Source organism: Danio rerio, chromosome 9 (genome assembly GCF_052040795.2).
Source record: "Danio rerio strain M-AB ecotype USA chromosome 9, GRCz13ab, whole genome shotgun sequence".
NCBI classification, from domain to species: Eukaryota; Metazoa; Chordata; class Actinopteri; order Cypriniformes; family Danionidae; genus Danio; species Danio rerio.
The window spans coordinates 32,062,870-32,079,618 of record NC_141029.1 but is presented as its reverse complement, the minus strand read 5'-3'; the positions used below and the strand labels follow the sequence as shown (position 1 = coordinate 32,079,618).

At 35.8% G+C, this 16,749-nt stretch overlaps 2 protein-coding genes and 1 non-coding gene across 3 annotated transcripts in view; 1 reads left to right on the top strand and 2 right to left on the bottom strand.

The window, feature by feature from the left end:
• Window positions 1–3,675: 3,675 nt before the first annotated feature.
• On the bottom strand, window positions 3,676–6,871 carry LOC794466 (toll-like receptor 13). The gene is made up of 2 exons (XM_087267953.1): window positions 6,399–6,871; window positions 3,676–5,261 (listed from the first exon to the last, which is right to left on the bottom strand). Exon 2 carries the CDS (start codon window positions 5,243–5,245, stop codon window positions 3,962–3,964), a length of 1,284 nt encoding a protein of 427 aa, XP_087124079.1. The 5' UTR covers window positions 5,246–5,261; window positions 6,399–6,871; the 3' UTR covers window positions 3,676–3,961.
• impg2a (interphotoreceptor matrix proteoglycan 2a) overlaps window positions 6,668–16,749 on the top strand; it is a 32,629-nt gene continuing 22,547 nt past the window's right edge. Inside the window, exons 1-4 of the mRNA XM_087267918.1 lie at window positions 6,668–6,925; window positions 7,054–7,838; window positions 13,977–14,037; window positions 14,319–14,458. The gene's annotated coding sequence lies outside the window, so the exon portion shown is untranslated. The remainder of the gene's footprint in view (window positions 6,926–7,053; window positions 7,839–13,976; window positions 14,038–14,318; window positions 14,459–16,749) is intronic.
• tlr20f (toll-like receptor 20f) lies at window positions 10,615–13,185 on the bottom strand. The gene has a single exon (XR_015499492.1). It is a non-coding gene; the product is annotated as a toll-like receptor 20f (transcript).

Sequence of the window (16,749 nt, the reverse complement as noted above, 5' to 3'; positions counted from 1 at the left end):
TGGAATACCTAAGTTATTTTGAAGTATATTGTAAATCGGTGGACATTCAAAGTTAATGTCACTGTCATTAAAATATCGCTATTGTAATCAGTGTTTTCCAGTTTACAACCTTATTTACAACATCTTATTTTGTGTAAAAAATATTTTAGAATAAGTCAAATGCGAGTAAATAAGAATTTTCTGTCTAAAAGCATGGACATTTGAGCACAGCTTTGCACTATTTAACTGTGTCTGATATGTGAATGAACTCAGCCTTGAGCATGTGATTGGTCGAGCAGTTGGGTGTGACTGGAGTCATTGTTTGGGTTGGTCAGTTAGTAGTGGTCAAGCAGATGATCTAAAACTGTGTGTGTGTGTGTACAGGGATGTGTGGTTTAACGCTAATCAGAGTGTTAGAGATTAGACAGATTACAGACCACCCACTCATGTCAGTAATCCCAGCATCCCTGCCCTGTGTGAAGTGTTACTCTTAGTTTGTTTACTCAATATAATAACATTCTACTGGGCGATTATTTAATTTTTCTATATTTGTACCAAAGAGGTCCACAAAAATGCCAGTAAAAACATTTTTTAACATTTTTCTAACAAGCTTAGAAGTTAGACCAGAAGATAGCTGGAGAAGCATACTGCAGTACTGTTATATTTGCCAAATTTGCACTTAACCTTCAATTTGCAATTTGATTAATAATTTTGAGACATCAAGTATTAAACCATGTTTCTCATAACAATTTGGTTCATTTATCAATTTATTTATTTGAAATATTCTTTTAACTGAATAGGGACATTTCTGGTAAGTTTTACTACTTTATTTAACTTTTTTTGAAAGGTGTCTTGTGTTCCTGCATTTAATCGATTAAATGGTTAAAAAATACCATAGAACAGTTGGTGAGTGCGTATGTGTGTGAGAAATGACCGTGTTTTCTGGAATTTCACAGTAGTGTCAATTTAGAAAGATTGGGCTTAATGAGAAAATTCAGCAAACATTAAATAAATTCAAAAACAAACGTTCCAACTCCCTATTTCTAAATTCAATAAAATAAGTGCTAAAACATTGTGACGGTGTCCCTAAGAACGTCTCTTTAGAAAGAGGCTGGAAAAATAAAATCAACTGTCTAATGAGATGAAGACATTCACAGCAAGAAGGTCACTGGTTAGAGTCTCAGCTGGGTCAGTTGGCATCTCTGTGTGGAGTTTGCATGTTCTCCCCGTGTTCGCATGGGTTTCCTCTGATGCTTTCCCCAGTCGAAAGACAAGCGTTATAGGTGAATCGAATAAGTTAATTGTCTGTAGTGTATGTGTGTTAATGAGTGTGTACTGATGTTTCCTAGTACTGCGTTAAAGCTGGAAGGGCATCCGCTGTTTAAAACATATGCTGAATAAGTTGGCAGTGAATTCGCTGTGACTGAAGTTATTCTAAACTTTCGCAATCATACAGTACAGCTCTGGGGGTCTCATTATTAATGTGACATATGCACAAAAAGGGGGTCGAAATGTGTGTATGCAACTTCCCAGACAAAGTTTGCTGTCTATATAAAACAAAAACAAACTTAACAAGACTGCTGTAAGTAAAATCTGGACCATGCATACACCCATGCTTGAGGAAAGGCTTCCGGCGACATGTTAAGTTGAGGAACTGACATCAAAATCAAGAAAGTAATTTTTTTTGTGTTAATTTACTTTAATATGGACTTAACAGAGGCACTGTACATCGTCATAGGAGCCCTGTTGGAGGGTGCATGTGTGTTTCTAGTTTGTGTGATTTAAAAAGGTTTATTAGTTTGCAGGTCACGTGACCTTATTGTGACACTTTGCTGTCCTTTCAAAAAAACAAAAAAGAACAAAAAAAAAAAAACAATATGTAGACTATGTGAATTAATGGGTTTTAAAGCTTTTCATGTGAACCCCTTATGGTTACATACTCTCCACACATGACCACATTTGTTCACATGTGATCACATTGGTTTCGCATGACAATGTGCCAAAACAAAAAGGTGAAGTTCTTTGAGTTTGAGTGAAGGCTGATATAAAAGAAAGTTGCTATATGCATGCTTTATATTGCAGACTTTTTTTTCTTTTTTATTGATTGGAATGGATGCCAGCAATTTGTTTGAATACAAACATTCTTCAAAATAGATTTTGTGTACCACAAGATGGCCCATGATAACTTTTGATTTGGCCCTCCACCCCATCTGAGAAGAGAGGAAGAGTGTTGGGGCAAATGCCTTTAACAGAGATTGTCAATTCTAGTTTATCAAACCTTTTGTTTGTTTAATTGTTGAGCAACAAAAAAGCATACTGAAATTGAAAGTTTCAGTTAAATGTTATGAATGAATTTGTTTTTTATGTTAAAATATAAATACTGTTACTTGATGGATAGACAACAATACAAATGATATTGGCATTGAACTCCATTTTGTTTTTATTATAAAAAGTTAATTGTGAAATAGATATAGAATTATTAATATGAATATAAATTTTTTATATATTAATAAAGTAGGTAGTTACCATGGCAACTTTAATGTGAAACAGTTTGGTATATTTACCTTTGGCCCACTATCCTCAATCAAGTTTGGTTTTTGGACCTTCTTAAGAAAAAGTTTGAGTTATGTCTGCACAACATAAAGTCAAAGAGGTTTGGAACATCAAAAAAAGTGAATAATTGATGACAACATTTTTAATTTTGGGTGAACTGTTCCTTTGAGGTTAAGTTAAAAGTTCATTAAGCCAGCCTCAGATTATTAACCAGTTGAAAAATGTTATTCTACAAATACATCGTATATTTACTGCATGAAGTTCAGTGACAAATCAGATCATTTAAGAGCAGTTTCACAGCAGTTACCATCATTCAGGGTGTAATGCGCCAAATGTGGTTAGCAAAATGGTTAGGAGCAGTCTGCAAAGGAAAGGAGTGCATCTGTATAAAATATGATAAACAAATGACTAGCATGAATACAACAGAACATTATGAACTTTAGGTTTTTGCTGAAGTTTCACAGTATTGAGGTAAATTAAACGATCAGATGTAAAATAGAACGATGTGCAGAAATCAACATTTGAAATGGATCAAATCCTTGCATCAAAATTCTTAAATTCTTATTTCAAACCCATTTTTGTCTTACGACAATTTAAAAAAAACTTTTTTGATCCACTTCAAATGTTACTGCTACTGCTTTCTTTGTTGTATAAATATTCAAATACAATTTATCTTTGTTTAATTCTTTGTGCCCAGATCATTTAAATTAGCTTGAAATCATAGTCAGAGTCCCTAAAAAGTAATCTCAGTCACAGTCGTTAAAAAAATCATTGTAATCCCAACTCGACACTCTGCAGTTTCCATTGCCGAAATCCTAATTTTGGTAACATGTTTGTCTTTCAAATACAAATAAATATATTTAGTTATATGAGCAATATATGGTAAGTTTACAGTGCAGCACAACCTTTTTAAATCACCGACCCACAGAGGCTGGTGTTGCAGCAAACATCTTAATAAATGAACTGAAACTATTTTCACAAAAGCATGGGTGCATTTACATCCTGTTTGCTGCAAAGATCATTAGCACATTGAAAAATAGTCTGAGGTTAAAATTATTCTTAATAAATAAAGGTTTCAGTAGGTGGACTAAATATCAGTGTGCGTAAAGTGTGCAAAACTTTTAAAGACATGACAAGGCCAACTGGTTGAATATTATGTTTGCAGACATTTTATTTTTCTATTTAAACATTAGGCTACACAATCTTTGTTAAGCATGTTATATAAAAGTAAATTATTATAAAATGGACATTACAGTGAAGGTTTGAGAAATGTAGTTAAATATACAAGCAAAAATATTTAAATTCATCAGTCCAAATGCAAGTAAAACTTTTGTTTTCTTCCTCCATGACATTACTGGAACTATTGCTCACTCTGCAAAAGAGAGTTTGTAAAGGTTTTAAGCAACTGCCCAATAAACAGAAGGAAAGTCTAGTTGGCTTTACTAGAGCTCAGTTTACACCACAACCTGTGCCAGAATGCTTCATGCCTCTCCGGGTCGTGTGGCCAGTCCAGATAGGTTCTAGTTTTTACCAGCCGGGCCAGTCTGTGATGGGAGGAAAGCAAGCGAGATGGAATGGTTTCTAGGAAGACCAGGATAAGAATGTCTCTGTGTTCTACCTGAAGCCGGTAGGTGGCCAGCTGCATCTCAAGTGAGCACCAGTTGCTACCGAGGTAGTTTTGACTGACGAGACAAAGAGTACGGCGACTTGCGTAGATGCTGTCTGTGATGTTTTCCACAATGTCGTGTCCCAACTGAAAGTCCCGACTGTGGAGACAGATACGCAAAAATGGAGGTCCACGCTGCTCTAAGTTTGGAAGAAGTTCCTCCATGACCCAGTGCTCATCCTTACTGCTGTAAGACACAAAAACATCATAGCGGTACTGCTGTTTCTTCTTCATATGCAAAACCTCTCGAAACCATCCGCTGGCGATGTGAAAGAACGGCTTGAAGTACTGGCCTACAAATTTGTACATCAGGACCACAACAATAAAGATGCACAAAAAGACAGCAGTGCTGGCGAAGAACACAAACTCAATGTCAAATGAGCAGTTTTCTTTGACGAAACTGACAAAGTTGAGTTGGTCAACTTCATTGTCAATCAAGCACTGCAAATCTTGCATGGTGGGGTTTAACATGCTAACCTCCACCTTTCTGTTGTCCTTCACCCATGAGACCAGCCACGCATCATCACAACTGCAGTAGAGACCCAAGCCTTCAAAATAGACATACTCCAAATCAGTGAGATGTTCCACAAAAGTTTGTAGAATGTTGACAGTGTTAGTTGGGATAAGAATGAGTTTTCTCAATGCGGTTAAATCCTTGGTCAGACTTCCATCCAGAAAGAATATTCTGCAGTTTGCCAGAATCAGAGTCTGGAGTTTGGTCAGATTGTGAAACATGATGGCCAAGTTCGGCTGATTTGTCAAGTCTATGTTTCCCAGTGTTAGAGTTTTTAAATGAACAAGCTGATTGATTACAGCCAAGTCTCCAATATTGTCAGAGAACTTTGAATGAAATTCCAGACTGACGACTGATGGGACATATTTGCCTATGAATTCATTTTCACAGCTCATATATGCTGCCTTTATCTGAAGTGAGACTACAGATGGTAAAAGCAAACTATTGCAGTCCTCAACGATCACATATTGACCTTTAATCTGTAAGTTTAGCCCATTATTCAGTGTAGTATTACTCCCGATCACAAGATGCATTGGTCTCAGGCCTGAACTAAGGAAAAGATTGCTCAAATTACATGGAATTCCATAAAATATATCAGATAAATTCACCTTGATCAATGACATGTCAGGAAGACATTTCATATATCCTAACAGAAGTGTGCTAATGTTAATAAAATGTCCAAATGATTTTGGCTCAATGTAAATTATATGATTTCCTTGGAGATCCAGAACCGTCAGTTCATGTAAGCCACTGAATGTGTGTTGATGAATATAAGATAACTTGTTGTCACAGAGGTATAACTCTTCCAGCTTATTCAGTCCAACAAAAGCAAAATCTTCTATGTTAAAAATTAGATTTTTGCATAAATACAGTTTTATAAGATTTACAAAGCATATAAATTGGCGGAAAACTATATAATCTATATAAGGACCTAAATTCATGACAGAAATCTGTTTGACTGCATGTGGTTTTGAAGCACAAAGAGATTGGAAATCATCTGATCTGAACATATGCAGAAATATTTTAATACTGGTGAGGTTGCTGAATAACTTAACGACAGAATTTACTTCTAAGATGTACACTAAGATTAACACGCTTGTTAAGCACAATGTTCTTAATGTTTCTACAGCCCTCTGAAATATTAGTTGGAGGTGGTGGCAAGTTAATTGTCTTGTAATCAGCGATTATACTCTCAATGGAATATAACTTAGCTGCTGTACACAAATCATCAGCGTTAAGCACATCCACATGAACATACAAAAAAGTGATTTTATGTACTCCAATCAAAGAAAGATATCTGAGGAAATCTGTGTTTGAACCAAAACTAATGCAAAACAACTTTCCAAAAACTTTCAAAGCTACCTCATCTACATGTTCTACATTATTCAGATATAAATCTGCGTATTCAATATTGAACTCGGTAGAAATGTCAGAGATGTTAAAAACTGAGCAGTTTGGCTTCTGAAGGTGAGTCAGAGCATCATCCAATAAATTGAACTGCTTCAGTTTTTTTACATTTGTAAGTCGACACAGAATCTCAGACATATTCTTCAAACACACATTAATTAAGGATAAGTTCTGCAATTGAGGAATCTTTTCAAAAACATTTGGTTTCAGTAATGATAAACTGTAATATAAAATTGACAAAGTGTTAAGTGAGGGAAGGTGACTGAAATCAAGAGCTACCTCACAGCAGTTTTCTGACTTGAAGGAAGATATTTTTAGTGAAGTTAGATGTGGTAATCCACTTAACGCTTTCGGAGAGATCAATGAAAAACATCCAGTAATCTCGAGGTATTCCAGTGAAGCCAAATTTGAGAATGAGTTTGGAGGCAAGACACCATGAGAGTCCAAATCCATCTTAATGTAGAGATTCAGTACATTTGCAGGAAGTCCACGAAGGTCTTCTTTGATGTCCGTGACACTAACACATTCAGCAATGTTTGTTTTTCCAGGACGATCTACGATAACAGCAAATTTTTCCGTATCAACGAAGAAGACACATTTATCGGGAATCCAAGAACAAACATGCGAAGTCTTCAAAAATAGTATAAAGATTGCAAACAAGAGCACCATCTTCAGTTCCTCTGTGTTCTTCATCGCTAATGATCTTTTTGTCTTGGCATTTGACTCTGGAGCTTATAAAGCATACCAGAACAGATGAGCAAGAAATAAACTTCCCTTTTTGTGGGTGAATTCTACAAATATGTGATGTATAAACAGTTTCCTCATTTCTGTCATATAAAAGCATCTGTATTCAAATGCTTAAAGACATAGTACACCCGAAAATTGCAATTCTGTCAGCATCTGCGTTTGTAAACATGTATTCTTTCTTCTGTAGGATCAGCATCTCACTGTGGCCTAATAATGGTTCTCTATTAAAGCTAGGCAGGGTTGGGCTGGTAAGTATCTGAATGGGGGGATCTGTGAGGAAACTAGGCTGCTACTGGAAGAGGTGTAGTGAAGCTGGAAGGGGGAGCTTATGTCCTGCAGACTCTGTGTGTCCTAATGGTGACTACACTGGACTGTATAATGTTACAGTAAAAACACATTGTCCTAACGAAAAATCTACAACATGTTGGATGTGTGAAATAAAGGTTTTTGAACATTTTTAAGTGAAACCCATGATTACATTATCTTCACACCACCACTTTGTTCATGTGATCACATTGGTTTCATATGAAAAATGCTTCAAAACCACATTTTTACCATACAATTTCAACATGTAATTACACAAATTAGGCTCTTGTATTTTAAGTGTACCTTAATATAAAGAAAATTGCTATACATATGCTTCATTGTCACGCTGGTAGACAAGGATGGTTATCTTTTTGGTGAGTTTAATTCAAAACAAGTTACTGAATCAAAGTGAGGAAGCAGGACAGTGGTGTCAAGACTGTTAGTGATCTTCATCAACAGCTCATAAGGTAAACATATGATGTTAGCGTTCTCACAGTTCGTTCTAGGGAACATCAGATGGTGAGTATACAGACACACAGTTCCTCAGGCAAATGGTAGATCTTCAAGCAAACATTATATCAGAATAATCACTTCTCTTGATCAGCAGATTAGGGAAGGCACATGAGGAACATCCATGGAAGAAGAGGAGAAGACGAAGGAGCGAAGGTGAGGACAACCATCCGACTTCGATAACGGCCCATGAGTGGAACAAATGACGTAGGTTTTTATAGTGTCCTAGATGAGGGGGAATAGATGCAGGTGATTAGAAGGCTGTTGATGGTCCGCGGATTGGAGAGAGGTGGTTTATAAGGGAAAGCGGGGATTGGTAGAGCAGGAATGAGCCAAGGGTGTGACAAAAAGAGATCAGCATTTCTTTCTTCAGCTAAATTTAATGTGCTCATGCAAAGTTATAGAAAATATAGCCATATTTTTAAAAAAGCAACACCACTGCATCAGTGAAACAGAGACAGTTAGCATAGGAAAACATAGCTGCTCAAGTTAATGCGTGAGCTTACATTTAAATATTAAAGTATAATTGCAAAAGTAATTTAATGTTTGACGTTTATTAGATTTTTACTTGGAAAAAGTGGGGAATTGGCCATAATTTTGATTTTTATTCAGATATAATTGCATTAAATGACATAAAATAGGCTACTGCTTAGTTTCTACAACAAATTTGACAAAACAAGAATGCATATAACCTTAACTTAATGTTTATGGAAATGTTTATTTTAAGGTTCCCACTTTTACAAGTTGATCAGTTTTAATAGATTTTAAAGTGCACTTGTGTGTCTGCCTTTATTATTGATCAAGTAATAGAGGTTGATATGACATTTAGAATGTAAGCAGAGCTAAAAATAGTTTTTAGAATGAATATTAATCCTATTAATTTAGTTACTGTACATGTCCCTGTCAAAGGTCTCTCTATTTAAGCTAATTAATTATTTTTTAAAATGACAAGTCATTCTTTTACGTGATTTTGTTCTTTGTGTGACTGAAATTTAGGTATTAGCTATGTTTCCATCCAAAAATGTGAATTAAATTCATGTGCAAAACTAGAATATCGCATAAAAGATGTGAATAAAGCAGCGTTTCCATCCAACAAATCAAAGAGAACAAAATTGTTACTTCCTGATTAACTGACGCTAAACATCAACCGTAAAAACAAAATTTACTGTGGTAGAAGAAGCTGTGTGAATCTTTTCTTTATTTAATAAATGTTCTTGCGCCTCAGAAGTCAATACCGACACACATTGAACACGTAGTGGCGTTTGAAGTCATGAGGCATGGAGAACAGACGCTCCGACACGCTGCAGATGCTTTGGAGGTCATTAATAATATAATAACACTAATACTGAAACGGTTCAGGCTTTTTAGAATGACCAAAGCAACATTTCAGATGTGTTACAGTGTGCTCAGCCTGCTGGTTTGTCCATTCACACACATTTTCATCATCACATGATCTCTTATAAGAAACCTTTTTTTTAATGCACATACTGGAATTTGCTCATTAAAAGTGTTTCCATCGTAGTTTATGCGCATCTTTTCTGATCAAATAAAAGTTTATCCTACTCAGTTTTGTGCAACATGATGTTTCCATCAACGGTTTTTATACGCGTATCCATAATGAACATAAAAATAGGTCGGTGGAAACGTAAGGCTAAGTCGAGAAATACTGCTTCGTCTTTAAAAAAGGGAGAAGACCAAGAGAAACTCTGGGTTTAGAGAATAAACCCTGCTCCTGACAAGATTAGGTTCACAGAGTAAGTGACCACTGTAGCTGAGTCTGAGTTACCTCTCTTACAGAAACAGGCTTGACTTACCCTGCTTTCTCCAGTTTGACAAATTTGAAATGGAAAACCCAGAGTTTCTCTCATTTCAGGGTTAAAATACTCTGAGTTTTCACCTATCTTACTTTCTGAAACAAGACCCAGTTGGCAGTTTGTTTAATTACTAACATTCCTCAAAATTGATTTTGTTCCACAGAAAGAATCATAGAGGTTTAAAAGGTTAAAAAAGTGAATAATTGATGCCATTTTCAATTTTGGGTGAACTGTTTATTTGAGGTTAAAGTTCTTAAAGATTGCTAAGCTAGTCTGAGATGATTATTATTTATTTAAGATATGTTATTAAACAAAGACACCATATATCTACTGCATAAATATCAATTATAAATCAAATCATTTAGGAGCAGTGTCACAGCAGTTACCTTCTTTCAGATTGTAGCGTGCCATATACTGTAAAGACCACTTCAATGTGGTCATGTCATTGGCCCATGAACAATTCTCACTTGTTATTAAACTATTTCCTAACTGTAACAAGAGGCAATTCAATCATAACTTAATGTTAAAACAGCTATCATAACATTATTTATCGACATGTGACCTAAAATACATTCAAAAAGCTAAACACTTTGCTTGAGAGCTAAACCTTTTTTAACTTTTAATAAAGCAATAATTATTAAAAAATAAACAAGAAAACATTTGTTATACGGTAATATATGTACAATAATACATGTACAATATAATATTTGGGAAAATAATGCTTACATTCAGTCTAAAGGATCTGTTTTCTTATATTATTAGCCACTATTAAAATTCCTTGCTACAATATTAATTTTGGTTGTAAATTTTGGATTTTGTCTAACCCTTCAAATAGTAACAAAAATGTTTGGTTATATGAGCAATATGTGGTCAGATTACAGTAATTTGGCACACACATGAGAAATACAAGGTTAAAACTGCAGCACCATATTTTTTTCATCTCTGACCCACAGAGGCTGGCGTTCCAGCAAACATATTAATAAATGAACTGAAACTATTTTGCACAAACGCATGCTTGCATTTACATCCTGTTTGCTGCAAAGTTCATTAGCACATTGGAAAAATAGTCTGAGGTTAAGATTATTCTTAACAAAGACATGACAAGGCCAACTGGTTGAATATTATGTTTGCAGACATTTTATTTTTCTATTTAAACATTAGGCTACACAATCTTTGTTAAGCATGTTATATAAAAGTAAATCATTATAAAATGCACATTACAGTGAAGGTTTGAGAAATTTAGTTAAATATACAAGCAAAAATATTTAAATTCATCAGTCCAAATGCAAGTAAAACTTTTGTTTTCTTCCTCCATGACATTACTGGAACTATTGCTCACTTTGCAAGAGAGAGTTTGTAAAGGTTTTAAGCAACTGCCCAATAAACAGAAGGAAAGTCTAGTTGGCTTTACTAGAGCTCAGTTTACACCACAACCTGTGCCAGAATGCTTCATGCCTCTCCGGGTCGTGTGGCCAGTCCAGATAGGTTCTAGTTTTTACCAGCCGGGCCAGTCTGTGATGGGAGGAAAGCAAGCGAGATGGAATGGTTTCTAGGAAGACCAGGATAAGAATGTCTCTGTGTTCTACCTGAAGCCGGTAGGTGGCCAGCTGCATCTCAAGTGAGCACCAGTTGCTACCGAGGTAGTTTTGACTGACGAGACAAAGAGTACGGCGACTTGCATAGATGCTGTCTGTGATGTTTTCCACAATGTCGTGTCCCAACTGAAAGTCCCGACTGTGCAGACAGATACGCAAAAATGGAGGTCCACGCTGCTCTAAGTTTGGAAGAAGTTCCTCCATGACCCAGTGCTCATCCTTACTGCTGTAAGACACAAAAACATCATAGCGATACTGCTGTTTCTTCTTCATACGCAAAACCTCTCGAAACCATCCGCTGGCGATGTGAAAGAACGGCTTGAAGTACTGGCCTACAAATTTGTACATCAGGACCACAACAATAAAGATGCACAAAAAGACAGCAGTGCTGGCGAAGAACACAAACTCAATGTCAAATGAGCAGTTTTCTTTGACGAAACTGACAAAGTTGAGTTGGTCAACTTCATTTTCAATCAAGCACTGCAAATCTTGCATGGTGGGGTTGAACATGCTGACCTCCACCTTTCTGTTGTCCTTCACCCATGAGACCAGCCACGCATCATCACAACTGCAGTAGAGACCCAAGCCTTCAAAATAGACATACTCCAAATCAGTGAGATGTTCCACAAAAGTTTGTAGAATGTTGACAGTGTTAGTTGGGATAAGAATGAGTTTTCTCAATGCGGTTAAATCCTTGGTCAGACTTCCATCCAGAAAGAATATTCTGCAGTTTGCCAGAATCAGAGTCTGGAGTTTGGTCAGATTGTGAAACATGATGGCCAAGTTCGGCTGATTTTTAAAGTCAATGTCTTCTAGTTTTAGAGTTTTTAAATGAACAAGCTGATTGATTACAGCCAAGTCTCCAATATTGTCAGAGAACTTTGAATGAAATTCCAGACTGACGACTGATGGGACATATTTGCCAATGAATTCATTTTCACAGCTCACATATGCTGCATTTATCTGAAGTGAGACTACAGATGTTAAAAGCAAATTATTGCAGTCCTCAACGATCACATATTGGCCTGTGATGCGTAAGTTTAGCCCATTATTCAGTGTAGTATTACTCCCCATCACAAGATGCATTGGTCTCAGGCCTGAACTAAGGAAAAGATTGCTCAAATTACATGGAATTCCATAAAATATATCGGATAAATTTACCTTGATCAATGACATGTCAGGAGAGAAGTTGAGATCTCCTAACAGAAGTGTGGTAATGTTCATAAAATGTCCAAATGATTTTGGCTCAATGTAAATTATATGATTTCCTTGGAGATCCAGAACCATCAGTTCATGTAAGCCACTGAATGTGTGTTGATGAATATAAGATAATTTGTTGCCACTGAGGTATAACTCTTCCAGCTTATTCAGTCCAACAAAAGCAAAATCTTCTATGTTATAAATTTGATTATTAAATAATTCCAGTATTATAAGATTTGTAAAACACGTAAATTGAAAGGAAACTATAAAATCTATATAAGGACCTAAACTCATGACAGAAATCTGTTTGACTGCATGTGGTTTTGAAGCACAAAGAGATTGGAAATCATCTGATCTGAACATATGCAGAAATATTTTAATACTGGTGAGGTTGCTGAATAACTGAACGACAGAATTTACATCTAAGATGTTTGCATTAAAATGTTTGTTAAGCACAATGTTCTTAATCTTTCTACAGCCCTCTGAGATATTAGTTTGAGTTTGCGGTAAATTAATTGTCTTGTAATCAGCAAATATACTCTCAATGGAATATAACTTAGCTGCTGTACACAAATCGTTAACATTAAGTACATCCACATCCACATACAAACTACTGATTTTATGTACTCCAATCAAAGAAAGATATCTGAGGAAATCTGTGTTTGAACCAAAATTAATGCAAAACAACTTTCCAAAAACTTTCAAAGCTCCCTCATCTACATGTTCTACATTATTCAGATATAAATCTGCGTATTCAATATTGAACTCAGTAGAAATGTCAGAGATGTTAAAAACTGAGCAGTTTGGCTTTTGAAGGTGAGTCAGTGCATCATCGAATAAATTGAACTGCTTTAGTTTTTTTATGTTTGTAAGTCGACACAGAATCTCAGACATATTCTTCAAACGCACATCAATTAAGTATAAGTTCTGCAATTGAGGAATCTTTTCAAAAACATTTGGTTCCAATAATGATAAACTGTAATATGAAATTGACAAACTGGTAAGTGAGGGAAGATGACTGAAATCAAGAGCTACCTCACACCAGTTTTCTGAACTGAAGGAAGATATTGTTAGTGAAGTTAGATGTGGTAATCCACTAAACGCTTTTGGAGGGATCTCTGAAAAGCATCCAGTAATCTCGAGGTATTCCAGTTAAGCCAAATTTGAAAATGAGTTTGGGGACAAGACACCATGAGAGTGCAAATCCATCTTAATGTAGAGATTTAGTACGTTTGCAGGAAGTCCACGAAGGTCTTCTTTAATGTCTGTAACACTAACGCATTTAGCAATGTTTGTTTGTCCAGCATAGGTTGAGGCTGAAGTAAATCCTTCCATATCACTGTAAAAGACACATTTACCAGGAATCCAAGAAAGCACATATGAAGTCTTCAAAAATAGCATGAAGAATGCAAACAGGAGCCCCATCTTCAGTTCCTCTGTGTTCTTCATCTTATGATCCTCTTGTCTTGGCATTTGACTTTTTGGAAGTATTTATATCAGAATAGATGAGCAAGAAATAAACTTCCTCGACTTCCTCGAGTTCTATAAATGTGTGATGTATAGACAGTTTCCTCATTTCTGGCATATATTAATATCTGTATTCAAATGCTTAAAGGCATAGTACACCCGAAAATGGCAGTTCTTTCAGCATCTGCATTTCTAAACATGTATTTTTTCTTCTGTAGGATCAGCATCTCCCTGTAGCCTAAGACTGGTTCTCTAATGAAGCTAGGCAGGGTTGGGCTGGTAAGTATCTGAATGGGGGGATCTGTGAGGAAACTAGGCTACTACTGGAGGAGGTGTAGTGAAGCTGGAAGGGAGAGCTTATGTTCTGCAGACTCTGTGTCCCGACGGTGACACTACACACGACTGTAAAATGTTCAACATACATTCATTCTAAAAAACGTAGCCCTATATACATTTGTGGAGATTGCGAATTATGTAGCCAGAAGTACATATGGCTGCATTTTATCTTTAAAACAAACGCTATGGGGCGTTCTGACAACCTTCCCTTTCTTGTTTACCAGCTGACTGCTTACCTCTTAATGGACGGATTTCCATTGTTACCAGTACCAGTAGTGTATCCTTATGTATATTGGCGGACTTCAGATGCAGAGCAGAGTGATGATGGGGTTCGAGTCCAGTGAAGAATGGTTTAAAAAAACAGGTAAGACAAAAGCTAAAAAAAAAAAGAAAAAAAAAACAGGGTGAGAATGTGGTAACGTGGTAAAAATCAGGCTGCAGAGGGCTTTTCTTTTTCTGGATTGCTTTTAAAAATCTTGGTTGGGTTTAGGGAAGAAGGTGGGTTGTTAATCGGTGCATTTAAAAACACCGTTGGTTGAGTTTAAGGAAGGAGATGAGTGGGGGGAATCTGTCAATCAGTCAGTCAGTCAGTGAGTCAGTTGACAGCGACAGAAATTTGAGATCTAAAATAGCATCCACAATGATTCACGAAAACAGTTCAAAAAATAAAATAAAAATAAAAATGTAGCTCCTGGGACAACTTTTGCTTTCTCCAGAAATGTACATACGCAATCAGAATGAGCCTTGGTTAATAAATGTTACACACACAAAAAAACATTTTCCCTACAAAACAAAATCAGCAATATGCAGAATGAGTGAAATGAAGATTTTTTTAAATTTTCAAGTGAAACCCATGTGATTACATTATCTCCACACATGACCACATTGGTTTCACATGAAAAAAGCTCAAAAACACCACATATTTCCCATGCGATATTAACATGGAATTGCAAAAATAATGATGTAATTGGGTGTACACTGGTATACAAGAAAATTGCCATACAAATGCTTCATATTGCAGATGTTTTTCCTTTTCCTTTTTGTCTATAAAATATGTCAGTTGGTAAACATGCACCATTTTAAAAACGTTTTAAACTTGTAAAACACATTCTTAAGCTGTAGCTGATCACAGAGAGTTGAACAGATCTTTTAATCCCAGTTGCTTTGCAAGTGCGCTCTTGTGGATATGATTATACGTGTTACTATAGAGACATATTAATACGCGTCTGTCAATCAATTCTGTGGGTGGGGAAAACCGCACTCCTACATCACATTGAGGTGGGCCTCAAAATTGCAGGGATTTGGATCCTATTTTCACGTCAAGAAATTTTGAAAAAGAGACTTTTTGTGTTTATTTTAATCCAATATGACTGTGGGCACACTATACCTACACACACTTCTGTCCATACAACTTACAAAAGTTGATTTCGAATTTTAAAAGTATTCTTTAGAATAAATTTTGTGTTCCACGGTCATACAGGATTGGATTATAAAAGTGAATAATTACACTTAAAAAACTATTTATCTACACTTAAAAAAAATCCTGGTTGCTTTAAATTTTTAAGCTGAATTAAATTAACCTTATGAGTCCATTGAACTTATATTATGTTAAACTGACTCAAAACAGCTTGTGTAATAATACGATTATAAAATTAAGCTTGAATATGATTGACTTAGTTTAATATGTTACAGTGACCTAAATGCATATGCTGTTAGGACTAATTGATCATATAATTTTTTATAGTGTAGTCACAAGTTGAAATTTAATATAATTAAAATTAATGACAAATCACCTTTTAAGAGTTGATTCACAACAGTTACTATTGTATAAATGGTACTCCCAAAAGTGACGCTATGGTCAAAGAAATAAATGAATAAATGAAAAAAAGTGCGACTGCTGAGTGTTTAGGCAGCTAGGGACACTGGTCCTCATGGCCAAAAAAACGGACTGGCCCACCGGGAATCCTCCCGGTCCTCCCAATTAGCCAATCTGGCCCTGGGTATAATGCACTGAAAATTGTCAGCATAACAGATGTATTCTGCAGTCTGTTAATATCAAAATCTATGATCAAATTTAAAAATTAATTGGTGTGTGCATAGAAATATCAGCAACACAATAAAATGCAAATCACATTAGCCTGATCTTACCAGGAAACGTAAGTATTTTACGTTTTTTCAGTTTAGTGGCTAATTCGGACGAATTTGTACGAGGTCAGTCGTACGAAAATGTACGATTTTAAAAAAGAAGGCGTGGCCCCCAACCCCACCCCTAACCCCAACCGTCATTGGGTGATGAGCAAGTCGTACTAAATTGTATGAATTAGATTGTACGAATTCATATGAATTAGCCACTAAATCAAAACGTTACGAATTGCCGCGAGATTGCGTTGCGCACATTGAACACCATTAAAACATTTGTTATAGGATCTTTATACTAATGCATAAACAAAGTAGCCTGTACTGCATATAAATGTAGATTTTCTTTATATTTGAACCGTAACTCTTTAAAATTCATTGCACAAATCTTAATTTTGTAATACATGTTGATCAAATCCTTATTTGAGTAGGTGAGCAATATAGGGTCAGTAAACAGCAGTTTACCACACACATGAGAAATACAGACCCACAGAGGAAGTTGTTTTAGTAAATATCTAA